This window comes from Salmo trutta, chromosome 37, assembly GCF_901001165.1.
Source record: "Salmo trutta chromosome 37, fSalTru1.1, whole genome shotgun sequence".
Classification (NCBI taxonomy): Eukaryota; Metazoa; Chordata; class Actinopteri; order Salmoniformes; family Salmonidae; genus Salmo; species Salmo trutta.
In genome coordinates this window covers 18,466,223-18,490,047 of record NC_042993.1, presented here as the reverse complement: position 1 = coordinate 18,490,047, position 23,825 = coordinate 18,466,223, and the positions used below count along the sequence as shown (strand labels likewise).

At 41.3% G+C, this 23,825-nt stretch overlaps 1 protein-coding gene across 4 annotated transcripts in view; it reads left to right on the top strand.

The window, feature by feature from the left end:
* Positions 1–23,358, top strand: part of LOC115176675 (protein O-linked-mannose beta-1,4-N-acetylglucosaminyltransferase 2) — a 29,677-nt gene extending 6,319 nt beyond the window's left edge. Inside the window, exons 1-2 of one of the 4 annotated variants that reach the window (XM_029736837.1) lie at positions 2,906–3,752; positions 19,714–23,358. In XM_029736837.1, coding sequence (XP_029592697.1) covers positions 19,788–21,563 — 1,776 coding nt within the window. In that variant the 5' untranslated portion in view covers positions 2,906–3,752; positions 19,714–19,787 and the 3' untranslated portion in view covers positions 21,564–23,358. Of the gene's footprint in view, positions 1–2,542; positions 2,603–2,905; positions 3,753–19,713 lie in introns of those variants that run through there. The other 3 variants (XR_003872261.1, XR_003872260.1, XM_029736836.1) reach the window with 3 other exon arrangements.
* Positions 23,359–23,825: the final 467 nt, after the last annotated feature.

Sequence of the window (23,825 nt, the reverse complement as noted above, 5' to 3'; positions counted from 1 at the left end):
GGTATCTTATTCTGCCGCTATACAACTTTGTATGCGTTGTTTTTTGGAAACCTTGTTATTTACGAAGTTTTTGGAATAGATTCCTGTTGGAACGTTCCACAAATTATACCCACCCAGGTTGAAGTCATAAACAGCGCAATGCTTGAAGCACAGCGAAGGGCTGGTTGAATTAATGCTTACGAGCCTGCTGCTGCCTACCACCGCTCAGTCAGACTGCTCTATCAAATCATAGACTTAATTATAATATAATAAACACACAGAAATATGAGCCTTGGGTCATTAATATGGTCGAATCTGGAAACTATCATCTCGAAAACAAAAGTTTTTTTTTATTTCAGTGACATACAGAACCGTTCTGTATTTCATCTAACGGGTGACTAAGTCTAAATATTTGTTTAAAATCTTTATTTTAACAGGGAAAACAGACTGAGACCTGGATCTCTTTTACGGCTGTACCCTGTGTAAACATGTTGACATATACAGTTTTAGGCTTACAGACAAGAACATTTGAAACATACAATTCAACAGAAACAATCACAGATAACATCATATTGATCCTCCATAACATTTTTAAAATGGGCAAGGGACACCAGAGTGTCTAACTTAAGTTGGATCTGCAGTTTGTTCCATAAATAAGGCGCAAAGGAACTAAAGGCAGTCCTACCCAACTCTGTGGAGACCGCAGGAGTCTCTAATGTAATCCACATCTGTGATCTGGTTTTAAAATTTTATATCTAGTGGAAATTAATGATGATATATATGGAGGTAGTTTTAAAATAAGCGCTTTATAAATAAACAAGAGAGCATGTTGCTCTCGCCTCACAGATAGAGAGGCCCAACCCACATGTTGATAAAGGATACAGTGATGAGTTTTGTAACGATCACCCGTGATAAACCTGAGTGCACAATGGTAAATAGCATCCAGTGGTTTTAATGTGTTTGCCGATGCATGCATATAGATAATATCACCATAATCTAAAACGGACATAAGTAGCCTGCACAATTTGTTTTCTATTTACAAAGGACAGACAAGCCCTGTTTCTATAAAGGAACCCTATCTTGAATTTGAGCTTTTTTCCCAATTCAGTAACATGTTTTTTAAAAGAAAGCCTATCATCTAACCATACCCCTAAATATTTATATGCAGAGACCTGTTTGATTTTAGTACCATCCAAGCTAGTGATTACAAAAGTGTTTCTAACTGAGAGTTTAGACCTAGAAAAAAACATGACATTTGTTTTCTTAGCGTTTAAAACAAGTTTAAGCTGTAAAAGAGACCCCTGTAGTATCCTAAAATCAGACTCCAACTGCATTAAAGCTTGGTCCGCTGTTGGATATATATTCCTGTTAGGCATTGATGTTTATGGTTAGGTACATTGGTGCAACGACAGTACTTTTTCGCAAATACGCTTGTTAAATCAACACCCGTTTGTCGAAGTAGGCTGTGATTCAATGAAAATTAACATGCACCGCATCGATCATATGCAATGCAGGACACGTTAGATAAACTAGTAATATCATCAACCATGTGTAGTTAACTAGTGATTATGTTAAGATTGATAGTTTTTTATAAGTCTAATGCTAGCTAGCATCTTACCTTTGCTTCTTGCTGCCCTCGCGTAACAGGTAGTCAGCCTGTTAATCCTTGTGGAGTGCGATGTAAGGCAGGTGGTTAGAGCGTTGGACTGGTAACCGAAGGTTGCAAAAACGAATCCCCCCTGAACAAGGCAGTTAACCCCTGTTTCTAGGCCGTCATTGTAAATAAGAATGTGTTCTTAATCTGACTTGCGTAGTTAAATAAAGGTGTAAAAAAAAAAAAAAGATGATGATGATAATAATAATAATAATTGGCAAATCGGTGGCCAAAAATACCGATTGTTATGAACTTGAAATCGGCCCTAATTAATCGGCCATTCCGATTAATCGGTCAAAATCTATCAGTCATGGCTCAATGGTTAGTGCACTGGTCTTGTAAACCAGGGGTTGTGAGTTCAGATCGCGCTGGGGCCTTCCATGAGGGGTCATATGTTTCGCCTGGCTGACGTGTGCTCCGGCAGCACTACACTGCCTACGTGTAGCCTAACATGCAGCCTTGTCTACACATTGCATTGGAGCAAAACAATGTGCATATTAACCATAAATAACATACAACTGTTTTGCTTCTCAATGATCATTCAACGCCGCACGATTTGATGGACAGACAACACATCATTGAAATTCGGCAGAGTAGCCTACTGTTCCACCTGGGGGCAGATATATTTATTAACATCTTTAATGCCTAGGTCGGGAGCTGGGGTGGGGCGTGTGTGGAGCTTTGTCCCCAGGGGGAAGGGCCTTGCTTGAGAGACCAATGCAATCAATGTTGACATATGAGATGAATGTGTGAAATCTGTGGCTGTCGTTGTATTTGATCATGTCACCACTACAGATTTGTTTTGTTTATGCATTTTATTTTCATTGATCTTTTTCTGGCAGAGATCAATGTATATTGCAGTAGGAAAGCAGCCCTACTTCAGCATTTGTTTCACTCTCCCTTTGTCAGTACGTCCAACCGACCTCACAACCGCAGACCACATGTAACCACGCCAGTCCATGACCTCCACATCCGGCATCTTCACCTGTGGGATCATCTGAGACCAGCCACCCAGACAGCTGATGAAACTGTGGGTTTGCAGAACCAAAGAATTTCTACACAAACTGTCAGAAACCGCCTCAGGGAAGCTCATCTGCGTGCTCATCATCCTCACCAGGGTCTTAACCTGACTGCAGTTTGGCGTCGTAACTGACTTCAGTGGGCAAATGCTCACCTTTGATGGCCACTGGCACGCTGGTATCTGTGACCAACAGATGCATATCTGTATTCCCAGTCATGTGAAATCCATAGATTAGGTCCAAATGAATTTATTTCAATTGACTGATTTCCTTATATGAACTGTAAAACTCAGTAACATTTTTGAAATTGTTACATGTTGCATTTGATATTTTTTGGTGTGTGTGTCAGAGTATAAACGCAGCCACTCTGTTTTATTTAGAGATTGAGCATGATTAATGCAAAAGTAATGTCCCCTAACCCCCTGTCAGTAGGGTGCAAACTGTGATTAATGAAATGCCAAAGGTAATATGGAGCTGAGGAAAGCAATGCAGTATGTGCAAATGTTTTCTTACATAAACATTCTCTATGCAATTTGTGATATGTGTATATAGCTTGTCCTGAAAAACAAAGTAGTTTGCACATGACTGAATTGTAACTAGTGGTCTATGCAAGATAAACATAATACAAGAGAAAATTATTAATTTTCCATACTTTGGTCTCCATAAAATATACAATCAAATCGTTGTGCAAATTCCTGAACCTCACATTATATATATTATTTTTTTTTACATTTTATGTCCTCTTACGTTCTCATGGTCACATCAAGGAGTGTGGAGAAAGCGCCGATAACATCTCGCGAGTTTTGGATATGGGATTTGACTTTGCAGTGGGTGGAGACAGGATAGCAAGTAGAATCGAAATCGCCTTTTTGACAGCTAACATAAAAAATACTGTAACTTAAACTTGATGAATGAATGCATTGGTATTTCGTACTGTTGCACCTATATCGAGGCATATCGTTACGGAGGTTCATTCTATCACGTCAATCCTGTGGAACGTTTCTGCGGAGAGTATGCTCTGGAGCTAGTAATGCTGTCTTAGCTGAAACGTTTCAGCTGCAGTGAAGAAAATACCTTTTCAGTTTTATCGAAACTCCCCGGTAAGAATAATAAAGACGTTTATTATCGGTGCATGTCATGTTTTCAATGTGATGTTTGAAAACTTAGTTTCAAGACAAAGTTTCGAATTCAAAAGCACTGTGGCCATTGGCAAATTGTCTTGACGCTACTGTATCAATGTATTCTGCTCATGGCATGACACATTATTTTAACGCAAGAATGTAACGTTAGCGGTTTGCCTGGACAAATTACGCTATGGCTTCAAATATGAACAGGACCTGTTTCTAAGTAGCCCATGGAGTCTTCATGAATATCAGTCAAGCTTATTCCTACAAAGGCTATACGTGTTTAATCACAACTATGGTAATCTGAACCCTGACATTGTAATCAATCGCGATTCTTCTTGAACAGTTTTGTCTAGGCCTAAACAAGACTGAAGTAAACACGTTTGCCCTGTCATTATGAGGGTTCTGTGTGTTCAACTCAGCTCTGGATGACTTAAAGGGTAACTGCTAACACAGTTTGGTCAGGTAGTATTTTCTGGTCTGGGATTGAATGTTTTTCCTTCAAATCATTCATCCTGGAGAGATTTAGCTACACCAGGGTACTCACAAACGCAAGTAATTAACCTTTACATTTTCAAGAATTTCCTAAACCGCATACAGACAAATCCATGTTGACTGAGGATGACGTTTATGAAAATCCGACCAACTAAAGTTGAAAACCAGCATTATCTTGAGGTTCTTGAATCTACCTTTTTTTTTTTCTTAATTTTTTACAAGATTTTATTTGATGTCTTATAAACAATACAGCACATACCAACGACTACATCCTACAAACATCACCCCTGTCCAGACCTACTTGAATCCCCCGTTTGATTACACATTAAGTTAATAGTTTCACAAATAGGCCTAGCCAACACTATGAATGATTCATTTTTTAAAGTAGGCTATCATGACTTCTGCAATATGGACCTCTCACCTGTTGCTCTTGGTCTCAGATGAGTGGGTGCTGCTATAGCCTACATATCATGAAAACAGCCAACCTGTCCTACATATGAATGCCTAATTTTCATTGCCTCGGTACTTCTGTTAGGAAGGTAATCTATAGTGAATGGGAGCTCAGCCGGCAGCCTGTAGTTGAGGTAGATGAAGTGGAAGTCTGGGGGAGTTGATGAGAGAAGTGTGTGTGTGTGTGTGTGTGTGTGTGTGTATCTGAATATTAGGAAGGTAGCCTATTTTGCTATCACCAAATTTGTTTGTGTTATTGACATACAGTTTCTGCTTTTTAGGAAGATCTGTGTAATGCACACTTCCTTTTAGGCCTATATATGAGAACTATTCTATTTTTCTATGTCATAGTATTGCATTTCATTTTCTGGCCTTTTAGGAGTCCGTCATGTGGCTGAATTATAATGTGCTATGCTGCAATGTTTCCAGGGGATGTTCTGTCCTCGCTTCTGTCTGACATTTTTCCTGAACCTGCAGAATGGATGCATCAGCCCGCATTTCTCATGGGCCCCCAGGGGCAACAATAACTGGAAACAAACCAAGTACTCTCAACTTTAAGGAAAATAATCTAGGTTATTAAGGGGTTTATAAGTGATTTTTTGTTTTTAGAATTCATGGGGTGCATTTTAAATGATTGAAAACCTTACACTACGGTGGCTTTAACTGCATCTGAGTTTTTGTGACAGTGGCAGGCTGACAGTGTGTCCCCAGCAGAGAGAAAGAGAGGGAGAGTATGGCACAGCTGCTATTGTTGTGCATTGGGCTGTAGCTCTAGCTAACATGAGCGCTAGGAGGCTTGATCCAACCTGACATGCCACAATTGGGCCAGGAATAAAAATGACAAACGGGGACGCCTCAAACGAGCCTTGAGGACACAGGCAATAAAGCAGCTGAGAAGAGCGGCCTATTAAGTGGTTCTTTGTGAGAGCGGAGAGGTGAGCAAGTTGTCCTTCAAAAGGATGAGGATGCAGAGCAGGGAGGGAATCTCCAAGGTGATCCTGAAGGGACAAGCCAGGCAGTGAGTAGAAATGCCAGAGTAAGATACTAACAGCCCTGTTTGCCTATCGTGGAGCGGGAGCCTTATTAAAATGCATTAGAATCTCCAGGCTGCTCCTCTCTATGCTGCTTTTCCCATCCTCATCATCGGGGTGCTTATCATCTCCAAGGCAAACGGCAATACAAAACACTAGGGAGCCGTGCAAGGCCTGTCAGCCAAGTCCTGATAGAGAGACCTGCTCAGCCTCAGCTCAGTCGCTACTGCTGTGATGTCATCAGAGAGGCTTAACAACATTCTCCTTGGTTACTGCTGCTCACCCTTTTGTAGCCAAACCCATATAGGAGCAGTTTGGAAACACTACTGTCTCCTGCTCCCATCACTACAAATGTCAGAGGTTTGATCATGTATAGATGAAAGAGATTAGTGACTATGTAAAAAGGATATGGTCATTTCCATCTAAAAGAACCCATGAGCAGCAACATGTGAAGTTCATAGGAGTATGTCAAATCTTTTTTTTATTAATTAAGGGATATATACCATTTTTAAAAATGTTCCATCATAAAATGTAGGAGTAAGCAAAGATTGAAAAGGGGTCTTTTTTTGGAAAACATCTACCACAAATAGTCTAAAGGTATTAGAAATGCATAACACTCATATTGAAGGAAAGACCCCTTGCTAACAAATATCAACACTTTATATTTAGTTTTGGATACATTTTTCTGCCTTTAAGTTTCAGAAAAATCACCTTGTGCCTTAATTCTGTTACCAAAAACCCACATATCTTTAAGATATTTTCTAATTTCTCTCCTCATTAGGAGGGGAGGATAATGAAAGTTCAGAAGTAACAAATAAAGGTAGATCTATTAATTAGTCTTTTTTTTTTTTTACTGATATCAATTTTGTTTATGAATTTTTGTGATTTATAACTTGATTGGTAACGGAATAAAAAAATCGCTAACGGAATTTCTGCAGTTGAATTGCCCACAATGGGGAAATCATAATAATCACAAACCATAGTTGGGTTCAGAAGTTTGGACAGCAAAGTACCGTACAGAAAAGTATAGCACAGGGCAGTACTGTACAGTAGAGTTCAGTAAAGAATACTGAACTATACTCTAGTTGAGCACACTAGAGTTAGGTACACTATAGTACTGTACTCTACTTGACTACTGTACTGAACTGTACTTTGCTGTACTCGAATGCTCTCTGCTGTGCTGTACTCTACTGAGCTCTACTGGGGAATTGCCCAGATGCTGAATTGTCTTTACCATTTCAAAGACCTTTTCAGCTTCTGTGAAACAAGGGCTATTTTTCAATTGTCTTTTCTTGATTCCTCACGTCCTCTCTCTTTGCCTCCTCGACATGCATTGGAGGAGAAGATTAGACAAAGGAACCTAGGATCTTCTGTACATTTTGAGGAGGCAAAGAGAGAGGATCTGAGGAATCAGGACAATTGAGAAAGAGGCTTGGGATTATTAGGTCACCCAGGGACATCTATAAAGACCGAACTACTCCAGGCTTTGTGCTTTTTGTCTTCGCAGAGAGACAAAAGCAGAAAGCTGTTTTTACTGTAAAAGCATAGAGCAAAGTCAGGTGAAACCTCAGGCTAGAAATGTGTTGTCCAGTCTGGCTGGTTTAACAGTTTTTCTACGCACAGCATATTTACTTACTGTATCGCCTGCCTGCTGCCTTCTAAGGGAATATTTACTTTTCTTAATGCCCGTTTCATTATTTATAAGCAGCATTCAGTATAACAAAGATTTTGGGACTATTAGGGGAAAGCAGATGTGGGTGAGTTGGTTGACTGAGAAGCGTGGTGGGTGGAAGCTCTAGGGAGACTGGCTGAATACTGATGAAGTGGAGCTGGAGCGGTAACATTACGCCAGACAGAAATATAATTTAAATGTGAAGCATTCCCAGTTGTAGCCCGAGTTCATGCATGCATATGATTATGATGGGAACTATTGTGACCTTTCTCCAATTGGATAATTTTACTCTTAATGTAACATTTACTTCCTCACACAGAAAATGTCAAGCAAAAAGCGCTCTGTTTACTCTTCATTCAGAGTGTGTTATTCCCTGTAGCAACAGATGTTAAGCTATGTAAGGACATCAGTTTTCAAACAACCCAGGCTGTCAATGTCTATTTAGGCCTAATCATTTGTTTAGTAGACGTGTAGTTCTATACAATACACATTATAATTTTTTTTCTTTTTATGATTTAGTCCAGGGTTTTCAAACTTTCCTTGCCGAGAGACCCCCAGCCAGGCAAACCAGGGACCCTCATCATATGTTAGCAAAAAAATCGAATCACGTCTTATCAGGTAAATGACAATGGCAAGTAGAAGAAATCAACATTTTAAAGTGAAGCGATTTGGTAGACAGTTGTTTTGACATCCCCACAGTTCATTGGGAGAGGAAATGTAAACTAACAGTCTATTAGCAAGAAAGGTATCTTGGAGGCATAGAGAATATTGCTGTTATAAAGCACATTTTCTGCAATTCTACACATATTTCCATTGAGCTCAGAACATTGAGGTTTTGAAGCAAATTTTCAGAAATTCTACACAGTTTTGCATGGAGCTGAGACGATTTTGCAGTTTTAAAGCGAATTTCCTGCATTTCTATGCATTTTGCAATGGCTAATGCTGTGTTCCTCTGCAAAAAATCAATGGGCATGTGCCCAGAATGCCCAGTTTCTCCTCTCCTTGACTGTATAGCTTTTTTTGTTAGTTCTCAAAGAGGGTATTATAAAAAATAAAGTGTATGTATGTATGTATGTATGTATGTATGTATGTATGTATGTATGTATGTATGTATGTATGTATGTATGTATGTATGTATATATATATAAAAAAAGTGTGTGTATATGTGTGTATATATATATATATATATATATATATATATATATATATATATATATATATATATATATATATATATATATATGAGACATGCATGCATACATACATACACACACGTTTTTAATATATACACAACCTAAGTGTAAGTAAACTTCCGACTTCAAGTGTGTGTGTGTGTGTGTGTGTATGTATATATATATATATATATATATATATATATATATATTACACACACACACACACACACACTTGAAGTCGGAAGTTTACTTACACTTAGGTTGTGTATATATTAAAAACGTGTGTGTGTGTATGTATGTATGCATGCATGTCTCATATATATATATATATAATGAGACATGCATGCATACATACATACACACACGTTTTTAATATATACACAACCTAAGTGTAAGTAAACTTCCGACTTCAAGTGTGTGTGTGTGTGTGTATGTATATATATATATACATACACACACACACACACACACTTGAAGTCGGAAGTTTACTTACACTTAGGTTGGATTCATTAAAACTCATTTTTCAACCACTCCACAAATTTCTTGTTATCAAACTATAGTTTTGGCAAGTCGGTCAGAAATGTACATACACTAAGTTGACTGTGCCTTTAAACAGCTTGGAAAATTCCAGAAAATTATGTCATGGCTTTAGAAGCTTCTGATAGGCTAATTTAATTTGAGTCAATTGGAGGTGTACCTGTGGATGTATTTCAAGGCCTACCTTCAAACTCAGTTCCTCTTTGCTTGACATCATGGGAAAATCAAAAGAAATCAGCCAAGACCTCAGAAAAAACATTGTAGACGTCCACAAGTCTGGTTCATCCTTGGGAGCAATTTCCAAACGCCTGAAGGTACCACGTTCATCTGTACAAACAATAGTACGCAAGTATAAACACCATGGGACCACGCAGCCGTCATACCGCTCAGGAAGGAGGCGCGTTCTATCTCCTAGAGATGAACGTACTTTGGTGCGAAAAGTGCAAATCAATCCCAGAACAACAGCAAAGGACCTTGTGAAGATGCTGGGGAAATATCCACAGTAAAACGAGTCCTATATTGACATAACCTGAAAGGCCGCTCAGCAAGGAAGAAGCCACTGCTCCAAAACCGCAAAAAAAAGCCAGACTACGGTTTGCAACTGCACATGGGGACAAAGATCATACTTTTTGGAGAAATGTCCTCTGGTCTGATGAAACACAAATAGAACTGTTTGGCCATCGTTATGTTTGGAGGAAAAGGGGGAGGCTTGCAAGCCGAAGAACACCATCCCAACCGTGAAGCACGGAGGTGGCAGCATCATGTTGTGGGGGTGCTTTGCTGCAGGAGGGACTGGTGCACTTCACAAAATAGATGGCTTCATGAGGAGGGAAAATTATGTGGATATATTAAAGCAACATCTCAAGACACCAGTCAGGAAGTTAAAACTTGGTCGCAAATGGGTCTTCTAAATGGACAATAACCCCAAGCATACTTCCAAAGTTGTTGCAAAATGGCTTAAGGACAACAATGTCAGGGTATTGGAGTGGCCATCACGACGCCCTGACCTCCCTGCTGCTGAAAAACATCCCCACAGCATGATGCTGCCACCGCCATGCTTCACCGTAGGGATGGTGCCAGGTTTCCTCCAGATGTGTTGCTTTGCATTCAGGCCAAAGAGTTCAATCTTGGTTTCATCAGACCAGAGAATCTCGTTTCTCATGGTCTGAGAGTCTTTAGGTGCCTTTTGGCAAACTCTAAGCGGGCTGTCGTGTCTTTTACTGAGGAGTGGCTTCTGTCTGGCCACTCTACCAAAAAGGTCTGATTGGTGGAGTGCTACAGAGCTGGTTGTCTTTCTGGAAGGTTCTCCCATCTCCACAGAGGAACTCTGGAGCTCTGTCAGTGACCATCGGGTTCTTGGTCACCTCCCTGATCAATGCCCTTCTCCCTTGATTGCTCGGCCAGCTCTAGGAAGAGTCTTAGTGGTTCCAAACGTCTTCCATTTAAGAATGAGCGCACTATGTTCTTGGGGACCTTCAATGCTGCAAACGTTGTTTGGTACCCTTCCCCAGATCTGTGCCTCGACACAATCCTGTCTTGGAGCTCTCTTGGTTTTTGCTTTTACTTGCACTGTTAACTGTGGGACCTTATATAGACTTTCCAAATCCTGTCAAATCAATTGAATTTACCACAGGTTGACTCAAATCAAGTTGTAGAAACATCTCAAGGATGATCAATAGAAACAGGATGCACCTGAGCTCAATTTCGAGTCTCATAGAAAAGGGTCTGAATACTTATGTAAATAAGGTATTTCAGTGTTTTTTTTATATACATTTGCAAACATTTGCTTTGTCATTATAGGGTATTGTGTGTAGATTGATGAGGAAAAACATTAATACATTTTAGAATAAGGCTGTAACGTAGCAAAATGTGGAAAAAGTCAATGGGTCTGAATACTTTCCGAAAGCACAAATGGTAACCACGGTGCAGGGTTTCGATTAACTGGTAATAGCTGGCTTTTGGCCAATACAAAATAATAAAAGTAATAGAAAAACGATAATTAAAATTGGTGCCGGCCAATTATCTGGGAGAAGGGGGAAAAAATCCCATTGCGAAGTAATGTTTTTTTAGCTTATTCATTGATGGAAATATCAGTTGATGGAAATATACTGAACAAGAATATCAACGCAACATGCAAAAATTTGAAAGATTTTATTGAGATTCTACAGTTCATGTAAGAAAATCAGTCAATTGAAATAAATTCATTAGGCCCTGCAGCCATGTAATAAAGCCCTTTTGTGGGAAAAACTAATTCTGATTGGCTGGGCCTGGCTGCCAAGTGTGTGGGCATATGCCCTCCCATGCCTACCCACAGGGGAGCCAGGCCCAGACAATCAGAATTAGTTTTTCCCCACAAAAGGGCTTTATTACAGACAGAAATACTCCCCAGCACAAATGATCTTGCAAGTGAAGAAGCCAGATGTGGAGGTCCTGGGCTGGCATGGTTACGTGGTCTGCAGTTGTGAGGACATACTGCTAAATTCTCTAAAATGGAGTTGGAGGCAGCTTATGATAGAGAAATTAACATACAATTATCTGGCAACAGCTCTGGTGGACATTCCTGCAGTCAACATGTCAATTGCACGCTCCCTCAACTTGAGACATCTGGGGTATTGTGTCATGTGACAACTGCACATTTTAAAGTGGTGTTTTATTGTTCCCAGCACAAGGTGCACATGTGTAATGATCATGCTGTTTAATCAGCTTCTTAATATGCCACACCTGTCAGGTGGATGGATTATCTTGGCAAAGGAGAAATGCTCACTTACAGGGATGTAAACAAATGTGTGCACAAACTTTGAGAGAAATAAGCTTTTTGTGCGTATGGAAGACTGGGGATTTTTTTATTTCAGGTCATGAAACATGGGACCAACACTTTACATGTTGCATTTACATTTTTGTTCGGTGTACATTTGACTGGTCATGCATATCGGTCTGTTATTTTGCATAATTTAGTGGAATTAAATTGCCGTGTTTACAGTATATTCATTATGTACAGTTAGGGTTAGGGAGTTTACATACACCTTAGCCAAATACATTTAAACTCCGTTTTTCACAATTCCTGACATTTAATGCTAGTAAAAATTCCCTGTCTTAGGTCAGTTAGGATCACCACTTTTTATTTTAAGAATGTGAAATGTCAGAATAATAGTAGAGAGAATTATTTATTTCAGCTTTAATTCTTTCATCACATTCCCAGTGGTTCAGCAGTTTACATAAACTCAATTAGTATTTGGTAGCATTGCCTTTAAACTGTTTGACTGTGCCAAACGTTTCGGGTTGCCTTCCACAAGCTTCCCACAATAAGTTGGGTGAATTTTGGCCCATTCCTCCTGACAGAACTTGTGTAACTGAGTCAGGTTTGTAGGCCTCCTTGCTCACACGTGCTTTTTCAGTTCTTCCCACAAATGTTCTATAGGATTGAGGTCAGAGCTTTGTGATGGCCACTCCAATACCTTGACTTTGTTGTCCTTAAGCCATTTTGCCACAACTTTGGAAGTATGCTTCGGGTCATTGTCTATTTGGAAGACCCATTTGCGACCAAGCTTTAACTTCCCGACTGATGTCTTGAGATTTTGCTTCAATATATCCACATAATTTTCCTACCTCATGAAGCCATCTATTTTGTGAAGTGCACCAGTCCCCTCCTGCAGCAAAGCACCCCCACAACATGATGCTGCCACCCCTGTGCTTCACAGTTGGGATGGTGTTCTTCGGCTTGCAAACCTCCCCCTTTTTCCTCCAAACATAATGATGGTCATTATGGCCAAACAGTTCTATTTTTGTTTCATCAGACCAGAGGACATTTCTCCAAAAAGTATGATCTTTGTACCCATGTGCAGTTGCAAACCGTAGTCTGGCTTTTTTATGGCGGTTTTGGAGCAGTGGCTTCTTCCTTGCTGAGCGGCCTTTCAGGTTATGTCGATATAGGACTCGTTTTACTGTGGATATAGATACTTTTGTACCTGTTTCCTCCAGCATCTTCACAAGGTCCTTTGATGTTGTTCTGGGATTGATTTGCACTTTTCGTACCGAAGTACGCTCCTCTCTAGGAGACAGAACGCGTCTCCTTCCTGAGCGGTATGACGGCTGCGTGGTCCCATGGTGTTTATACTTGCATACTATTGTTTGTACAGATAAACGTGGTACCTTCAGGCGTTTGGAAATTGCTCCCAAGGATGAACCAGACTTGTGGAGGTCTACAATTTTCTTTCTGAGGTATTGGCTGATTCCTTTTGATTTTCACATGATGTCAAGCAAAGAGGCACTGAGTTTGAAGGTAGGCCTTGAAATACATCCACAGGTATACCTCCAATTGACTCAAATGATGTCAATTAGCCTATCAGAAGCTTCTAAAGCCATGACATAATTTTCTGGAATTTTCCAAGCTGTTTAAAGGCACAGTTAACTTAGTGTATGTAAACTTCTGACCCACTGGAATTGTGATACAGTGAATGATCAGTGCAATAATCTGTCTGTAAACAATTGTTGGAAAAATTACTTGTCATGCACAAAGTAGATGTCCTAACCGACTTGCCAAAACTATAGTTTGTTAACAAGACATTTGTGGAGTGGTTGAAAAACTAGTTTTAATGACACCAATCTAAGTGTATGTAAACTTCCGACTTCAACTGTATCTTATTTATCACACTCGTACAGCATACAGATACAGAGCCTTTGAGCGGAAAATCTGTCAGACAGCGTGGAAGCTGCTGCTACAGCATCTCAAACAGCAAATGCATAGGCAACCGAAGGCGGGCTTCATCAGCGTGTCACACACTTCTTTGCAATGAGCTGAAGACTGCATTTTGAAAACCTATATACAGTTGAAGTCGGAAGTTTACATACACTTAGGTTGGAGTCATTAAAACTCGTTGGAGTCATTCTGTACACTTTCTTGAATTTGTTCTGGATTTGGGGACTGTGAAAAGACCCCTGGTGGGATAAGTGTGTGTCGGAGCTGTGTGTAAGTTGACTATGCAAACATTTGGGGATTTTTAACGCAATGTTTCTTATAAAAATAAGTGATGCGGTCAGTCTATCATCTCTCCTAGTCAAGAGAGACTGGCATGCTTCATATTTATTTCAGCTCTGAACAGTTATTCTAACATCTTCAAAGTGCGCAACAGAATTAGGTAAGAAGCACTGCACATCGCTGCATCCTCGACTTGCATGTTCTCTTAATATGAATTACCATAATCTAAATGTAATCTGTCATTCTCAGCATTATGGGTGTACGCCCTGATTTTAAATGCAGCCGGTCAAAATGTCAGGTGCCATATTCTCCTAACGGAAACCCTGCCATGGTGGTATTCTGTTGCAGCTAGTAATATTTAATAAAATACTTTTTCACATAAAATCCCCCAAAAGACCCTCCCCCCCATTAACAAAACATATTTTGCTGACCCCAGTTTAAAAACCCCTGATTCAGTCAGATTAGCTAGATTAGATATAGCCTACTTTGTCTGTTTTTCACAAACACTTTACATAGAAAATATATTTAGCTACATATGATGGACTTGAAGGCTGTCTCTTAGTAGTGTGTGTACCGCAATATTATCTGGAGCACCAAAATGTAGGCTAATTGAAGTCATTGTGCCTGAATGGTTATGAGAGTGAACGGTTTTGCAACAAATCTTATCTAGAATCTCTTTCTTGTTCTGTGTTCCTAGTAACAGGATGGCTAAGCTTTTTTTTTTTTTACTTGTCCTGTCATTTCTGCGTGCTGGTTACGGTGCCAGAGTCTTTTCTTAGAAAGTCCAGATTTATTGTCAAACTGCGAGACTTTCCATTACGCTATGTAATCATTAATAATCCACTTCTTAAATTGAGACAGTGTTCTGTTTTTCCATAGTGCTAGCCTGTCCCAATACATCCTACCATTCTTTTCTATACATCTGTATAATTCCGAATTGGAATAAACTATTACACAACAGGATATTTAATATGGAAAGCATCATGGGGTGCCTCTTTAGGGAGAACACTGGGGAGCGGAGCGGTGGAGTTTGGATCCACATTTCCGCTCACAAAAACCTTCGATCTCAAGCCGAAACCTCAGTGGCTCAGTGCAGTGTTAGCTGAAGATGGTGCCATGGAATTGCCTGCTAATTTATCACAGAGGCAGGCTGACCTTTGGAAAAACCTTCCGTACTTGGCACAGTGGAATTGCAGTGGGCCCTGCACGCATCCCTGTGGGCCGCCTGTGTGCATTGAGGAGGATTAATACTCACCACTGGTACCATTGCCCTTGTCCTCATGGATTGGAGGGTGCTGCTTTAAAAAATGCATTGAGCACTATTGGCGCATTTGTCATCCTTCATGAATGTGAATGAGTAAACTGAAGTGGTATTGTCTGAATAGCATACCGACTTAAACGCATGTAGGAAATGGTTAAATGGGTAGGGTAAAAGGGAAAGCCGAGGGGTTTGGGAAAGCTGAGGGGTTTGTGCTATCTGCCTATACAGGTACATTTAAAATCTTAGAAGGAATTTCTGGACCTAAATCCCATGTAGGGGGCTTGGTCAAACTTCAGAGGAACCCTGTAGGTAATTTATTTTTCAAATGGCACCCTATTTCCTTTGTAGTGCACTACTTCTGATCAGGTCACATCAAAAGTAGTGCACTGTAAAGGGGATATGGTGCCATTTGGGACAACTGTGTCCTCCTGATGACATCCAGGTCATGAAGCCTATAGGCCCAGCTGTCAAGGTCACCAGCAGTATCTAATTATGGGCTTTAGCCCCCTGTCAGTACAATATGGGTCAGTGGGCAGAGGTGAGTTAACCAAACCTGTCTCCTCTGCCAGTGCCCTTGGCGAATGGCGATCCAAGTCAAATATTTGGGGGAGAGGAGAAAAAAGGAGGCCCCAAAAGAACGATGGGCGTCTCTCAGTTTATCTTCAAATGTAGTGCAGTTCACATATGAGTATTATGAGTACCAGTACATCTGGATTGCTATTATGTTGTATCCCTTATCTCCGTCTATAAATACAATAAGACTTTTCCCACCTGCTCTTTTGGTTAACTAAATCTCAAATCGTAATGAAAACAAGTGAAAAAGCTCTTGGGTAACTGATCTTTTTCCTATATCTTAGCTACAACTGCAGGGTATTACCACAAAGACTCAGGCTACAATATGTCAGTGGTAGTAGTAGGCTATGTATTTGGATGTCAAAATAGCCTGAGGACTTTTTTTTAGCCTGCCTCTATTGCAGCATATGAGAGCCGATATGGAAAGAGAGAATGAGAGCAGAAGAGAGAGAGTGAAAGAGAGCGCAGGGAGGGAGAGATGGAGCCATTATGTCTTTGTTCAGTCCGGCTTCTTCCTCCAGGGCCCTTGGCTTGGCTGGCTGTTAGAGGAGAGAGAGTCCGGGGCTTTAGGAGAGTGTAAGGCCGGCTGTGTCCTATGGGCCCTGGTCAAAAGTATTGCACTAAATAGGAAATAGGGTGCCATTTGGGACTGAGACCGAGTCAGGCCAGAGATACTGGAGTTCTTTATGAGCTCAGTCTGGAGAGGAGAGAGAGACAGGAAGACCGTGGGGGAATGGCTACTCTCTAGGGATGCTAGTACCAAAGGAGGATTCTCCAGGAGTTTTTAGGATAGAGTGATTTTACCGAGGAAAAATTTAAGAAATCAGAGGTGCATGTGTGTCTGTGCAAATGTGTGTTAGAAGTGGCAATGCCCGTTCATTATGTTTCCATGATTTTTGCTGTAAGAATCTTGTGCTCCATGTCTGCTGCTCAAAGCATTAGAGACATTGAGGTAGGGTTAAACTGGAATTCTTTTACTCAACATTGGATTGAAGGATAGATAGGCTTGGCTGCAAAATAGGCTTGGGTGGTATTCAGATTGTCCTACCTTCAAACCGACCTTGTGCAATCCTGGGATATTCGGAAATACCGGCACCGCACACAAGGGGCGCTATTTTCAACCCCCACTGAGCCTCTGTCATACCAAGGTTAGCAATGCTAACAAGGACATGGAAAATACCATAGCGATTGCTAGTTAAATGCAAATGAGTGCATGCAAACATTTTATACAGTCTCTGATAAACTGTTTGCAGGACAGATATCACAGCTCATAAAGTTTATAAAAGTAACAAAAAATGCTACTCACAGTTTGTTGCACGCACAAAACTTATATTAGACAGCAAGGTAGGGCTGGGCGATATGGCCTAAAAAAACATATCTAGATTTTTTTTCAAGTTTATGGGCGATTCTTGATTTTTGAAACTTTCTCTGAATAAGCTTTGTTGCACAATTAAAGGTCAATACACTGGATTTCAAACAGGAATAATCTAATGAATTCAGGGATTTCTTTATTATACCTAGGCTAAATATAAGCCTTTGACCCACTAATAATTTAATTATTTTATCAAAATAGTTTAAGCTGCTTTTTTGCAATAATCACTGATCTGGCTTTCAAAGCTTCATATGAAAATGCCCTTTTTGTTACAAATTTAACCAGAATCATATTTTATACTCATTGCACATTTATAAAACATAGACTAGATGGCTAGCACTTAAGTCTGTGGCTAAAATGCTGCTAGCGGTACGTGGTACTCCAGTGCCGCGCCTGACAAACTGAGCATTCTTTAATTTCCCACAATCATGTTCATTGATACTTCCATTTTAGTAGATAGCTAGGTACTAAATCAGCAAACCAAATGCACAACTTCAGAGCATTTAGCTCTGCAAAACGCAGCATCATATGATGCAAAATTCATCATACGGGCCAGATTTCTTTATTTTGAAAGTTACATATCTTGAAAACTTGGGACTTTATCAACTTGGGACTATATCAACAATGGACTAATTGAAACCAATACCAAAATATAGTTTTTGGGTGGAGTTTTCCTTTAGTAGTTATAAGATATCTAGCTGGCAAACATTTAATTGTGAATTCCATACTTTAACTAGATCTCCTGGCATGTGCTGCACAACAATGTGACTCACAAAGCTCCGATCTCTTGTTGTTGTGTGCTTGTAAACAAACGTAACTGGGGACTACCGGTAGGCCTAAAATTCACAATGAAAAATAATCTGACAGGTGAAATGAAGAACGTGATCTACTATATTTCCTAACCTACTGCACAAGTTGACTGCAGGTATTTACTTAAAAAGTATTTGGCATTGGAAAAACCATCCCGTGGCTATTACCAAATACTCTGGAATACGGCATATACAGTATACCGACCAAGCCTACTGCAGACAGTCTGGCTCCAGGGAGAGGAAGGGAGTGTATTTAGTGTCTGCAGCCCAAAGTTGAAGGTTAGGGAGATAGTCCGTAGATTCTGATGAATATTATAGATGCCAATGACTACGCTAACTCTCTTGACTCTTCTTTTTGAGTATTGCTAAGCTATCATGGTGATATAAAGCATATTTTAAATGAATTCTTTGTCTCAAACCTGTATGTTATTTACTCAACTTTTTTATACTAGAATAATTATATTATTTTAATCTCAGCCGCTATTATGGAAAGTGATATTTATATTATTCCAGGCAGAGGCTAGCCTATAGAAACATTTGTTCTTGTAGCAGTCAACCTTTAGATGAGTATTTACCCACATAGTCTGGAAGCAGCTGCTTGGGATCTAAATTAGTGGCTGCATCCCAAATGGCACTGTATTCCCAAGATAGGGCTGCAGTAAAAAGTAGTGCATTATGAGTCCTGGAGTGATCAAAAGTAGTGCACTATATAGGGAATAGCATTTGGGATGCAAATAGTCTGTCTCACCACGAGTCACTTGTTCTCTCATTATGCAGATTAGTGTAGTTTTAAGAGGAACTTTTCTTTTCCCCTTTCTCTCCTCACAATGTCATTCATCAAGACGTAACCAGGAGGGGAATGTGATTTGAGGTTCTAGAAATGTCTGTGCTTATCCACCAAGGTAAACAAAGGATACGTCCCAAATGGCATCCTTTTCCCTAGCCTATACAGTGCACTACTTTTGATCAGAGCCATATGGGTCCTGGTCAAAAGTAGTGCACTTAAAAGGAATACTATGAGATTTTGGCAATGAGGCCCTTTATCTACTTCCCCAGAGTCCGATGAACTTGTGGATACCATTTGTATGTCTCTGCGTCCAGTATGAAGGAAGTTAGACGAAGCCACTGTTAACTAGAGTTGTTAGCTATTCCCATTGACTTCTAGTCATTGCCTTAATGGTAGTTAGCAATTGAGCTAAAGCTAGTGAGAAACTACCTTCCAACTGCACGCAGAGACATGAAAATGGTATCCACAAGTTCATTTGACTCTAGGGAAGTAGGTAAAGGGCTTCATTGCCAAAATCCCGGAGTATCCCTTTATTTGGGACGCAAACAAAGGGTTCTCCAAGGGAAGGGACTTTGAGCCATGCTTTGATCCCTAAATTTGAAATTGTTCTACCGGTATGTAGACCTTCATCAATAGCACTGTAAATAATAGGCTTACGCATTGTTTGATATTATTTCTATGATTACTAAGTCTGAAATATAGTATGTTTAGTTGGAAACATGATATCAGTAATATGCTAAAAATAATCTCTCTCCCCCCACCCCCTCTCTCTCGCTCTCTCTCTCTCTCTCCCTCTCCAGGTGTATCGGCGCCTGGCTAGCGGGAGGTGGAGCATGCATGTGAGATCAGAGATCAGATTGGACGTGGAGCTGTGATGCGTGCGGCGAGCTGCAGGATGAACGTGGCGGCCATTCTGAATGGCCTGCTGGTGTCGGTGGTGGCAGCATTGCTCTGGAAGTATGTGAGGCTGAGTGAGCACACTGCAGTACTGGAGGAGGAGCTGCAGCTGACCCGCCAGTCCCAGGAGTTGTCCCAGGCCCGGATAGACTACCATGCTGCTCTGCTGGCCCTCCAGGAGCATGGCACCCGCATGGTCTGCACCGGCAAGATGCACACTGATCGCATCTGCCGCTTCGACTACCTGTGCTACTGCACCGAGGCCGAAGAGTTTGTCTTCTTCCACAGCAACTCCTCCTTCATGTTGCCCAACCTGGGGCCCCGGCGCTTCCAGCCGGCCCTGCTGGACCTGTCCTCTGTGGAGGATCACAACACCCAGTACTTCAACTTCCTGGAGCTACCCGCAGCTGCCCTCAAGTTCATGCCCAAGCCTGTGTTCGTCCCTGACGTCACCCTCATCCTCAACCGGTTCAATCCGGATAACCTGATGCACGTGTTCCACGATGACCTGCTGCCCATCTTCTACACCATGCGGCAGTACTCGGACCTGGACGATGAGGCCCGCTTGGTCTTCATGGAGGGCTGGGGTGAGGGAGCACACTTTGACCTCTACCGCCTGCTCAGCAGCAAGCAGCCACTTCTCAAAGAGCAGCTGAGGAACTTTGGCAAACTTATGTGCTTCACTAAGTCCTATGTGGGCTTGTCCAAGATGACCACATGGTACCAATACGGCTTTGTCCAGCCACAGGGCCCCAAAGCCAACATCCTGGTCTCTGGGAACGAGATCCGGCAGTTTGCCTCATCGCTGATGGAGAAGCTCAATATCACCACACGAGGAGGAGAGGAGAGCGCGGCGGAGGAAAAGGACGAGTACTTCGTAGTGTTCAGTCGCTCCATCAACAGACTCATCCTGAACGAAGCGGAGCTGATCCTGGCGTTAGTGCAGGAGTTCCAGATGAGAGCTGTGACGGTGTCTCTGGAGGAGCAGAACTTCCCCAGAATCATCAAGGTCATCAGCGGGGCCTCCATATTGGTCAGCATGCACGGGGCACAGCTGGTCTCCTCTCTCTTCCTCCCCCGGGGGGCCGTCGTAGTGGAGCTCTTCCCCTATGCGGTCAACCCAGAGCAGTACACCCCTTACAAAACCCTGGCCTCTCTACCAGGCATGGACCTGCAGTATGTGGCCTGGAGGAACATGGTGGAGGAGAACTCTGTGGCCTACCCAGAGAGGCCCTGGGAGCAGGGAGGTATAGCCCACCTGGATAAGGAAGAGCAGGATCACATCCTGGCCAGTAAGGAAGTACCCAGACACCTGTGCTGCCGCAACCCTGAGTGGCTCTATCGTATTTACCAGGACACCATAGTGGACATCCCTTCTTTACTAGAGGCTCTCAGAGCGATCGTGAAAACCAGGCCCAACCTGAAGAAGGCCAAGCCTGCCAGCACGGTCCACCCGGGCCGGGTCAGAGAGCCCCAGTGCCAGACGTCGGTCCAGGCCACCAACGAGGCCAAGCTGACTGTATCCTGGCAAATCCCCTGGAACCTAAAGTATCTGAAGGTGAGAGAAGTGAAGTACGAAGTGTGGATCCAGGAGCACGGAGAGAACACGTACATGCCTTATATTCTCCCCCACCAGAACTATACCTTCTCTGAAAACATCAAACCCTTTACGACGTACCTGGTGTGGGTGCGCTGCATCTTTAATAAAAACCTCCTGGGGCCCTTTGCCGATGTACTCATGTGCAGGACATAATTTGTGTTGATATATACAGTTTCAAGTTTGACTGCTTGTTCCAGATGATCAGATATTGGGACTGTGGATTATTGAAGGTGATGCTAGAAAGGTTCTGTATAATTTCAGCCAGTAGTTTTGAAAGTAGCGCTCCCGAGCCAAAATGGGTCCCAGAAAATTGTGCACAATTGTATACGATGTCATCCATTTCGTATGATATGTTACGTCCTGCACAATAAATGTATGTTTCCTACAATTCGTGTGATATGTTACGAATTTGTAAGTGCTTAAGATCCCGTTCAATCTCTTTAATATGAAAATCTGTGATTTGAGGATAGTTGATATGATATAATCTGTATCTAGGATGAGAGACTGTGCTGTTTGAGACAACCATGTCCTCACACAGAGAGTGAAATGCAATGGAAATTCAATGGCATTTAGCATGGGACGCAGGAACACGAGTCACTATTTAAGGATGCATTGTCTGTACCTTAGGCAGAAAGTACTATACAACGTGTCTTTTTGAGATATAGGAATTTCTTTAATATACTTATTTATGAGCAAAAATATTTTTTATTAGGCTTAAACACTGAACCTATCTATACCTGTACTTATTTGAGTATGTAATGTAGGTTTTCAGCAAAGCCCAGATTTGATTGGTTTGTGATTTGTTATACTGTTATCTGATAAATCACAACTTTGTGGCTTAGCCTACCCTCCTGCACAAAGTTGTAGCTTTGTCATGTTGCCTTTCTAATTGGCAATTTACGTAATTGTTTGCAGAACGTTGCCAAAACCTTAAAGGGATACTGTAAGATTCTGGCAATTTTCTACTTACCCAGAGTCAGATGAACTCGTGGGTACCCTATTTATGCCTCTGCGTGCAGTATGAAGGCTGTTAGAAGTAGTTTCGCGAGCCAATCCTAACTGGCATTAGCACAATGACTGGAAGTCTATGGGTATCTGCTAGCTGGGTATCTGCTTCAGGCCTGGGCAATTCCAGTCCTCGGGGGCCTAATTGGTGCGACACTTTTCCCCCATCCCTAGCAAACACACCTGATTTAAACAAATTACATTTTTAACTGAAGCTCATGATTAGTTGATTATTGGAGTCAGGTGTGTTAGCTGGGGCAAAAGTGTGACACCAATCAGGCCCCAGAGGACTGGACTTGCCCAGGCCTGCTAGCTGCAGATACCCATACACTTCCAGTCATTGCGCTAACGCCAGTTAGCAATTATGCTAGCGCTAATTAGTGACTTTCTTCAAACCGCAATCAGAAACATAAAAAGAGTGTCCATGAGTCCATCTGGCCCTGGGGAAGTAGATAAAGGGCCTCATTGCCAAAATCCCGAAGTATCCCTTTTAAGAGAAACCAAAGTGAATTTGAAAATGTGGTTACCAGTCTACAGTACCAATAAGTATGTGTTATTAGTTGTAATTGAATTATCTTGTGCTTCATTGAGGCTTTAATATTTGCCAGTTACCTTTTTGAACTATTGTGGCCCATGGATAATACATTCTTCCTCTTCTAGATTATTTGAGATATTAATTCAAGGCAGATAAAAACTTTCAAAGAGTGTGTCCAGGAAAATATGTTGGCAGTTTTCTAAAGATGCTGACTAAAGCATGCATTATTCCTTAAAATGTAGCAGTATTTTAAGAACAGTGTTCCTCTAAATGAAAATATCATGTATTTGTGAAAGGTTCTGTTGCTATGCGATGCAGTTGCTAGATATGCGAGGGTTAGTTCTATTTATTTCAGAAAAACTGGAGCTTCTTTAATCAGTTTCTTTGTCATTGCCCTGTGTGTCAAAAGATAAATACAAAAAGGTTAATGTTACTTCATGGTCCCCATTACAGCAATTCTGAGTTCAATTGTCCTATTTTTTTTTTTATTCAGTCCACACAATTGCAGAAAATGATCAGAATTCCTTACTTACTATTAATGGGTACCATTTCTGATTGTGATCATAGAAATTTTGCGCAGGTTATATGCATGCATAAACTTGTGAAATAATTAGCCTGTGATGCTTTGGTAATGACTACTATGCCCTGAATCAAACTGGAGGAATAGCCCATTCTATGGCTCATCAGTGCTGCTAACCATGCGTGATTCAGTGGTTGTATCCAAAATGGCACCCTCTTCCCTTTAGTGTGGAGTACTTTTGACCAAGAACTATAAAGGTCACCAGAGCCTAAAAGTTGTGCTCTATAGGGAATAGGGTGCCATTTTGGGACTCAGCCCAAGTCTACATGATGGTGTGCAATGCTGCCTGTTACAT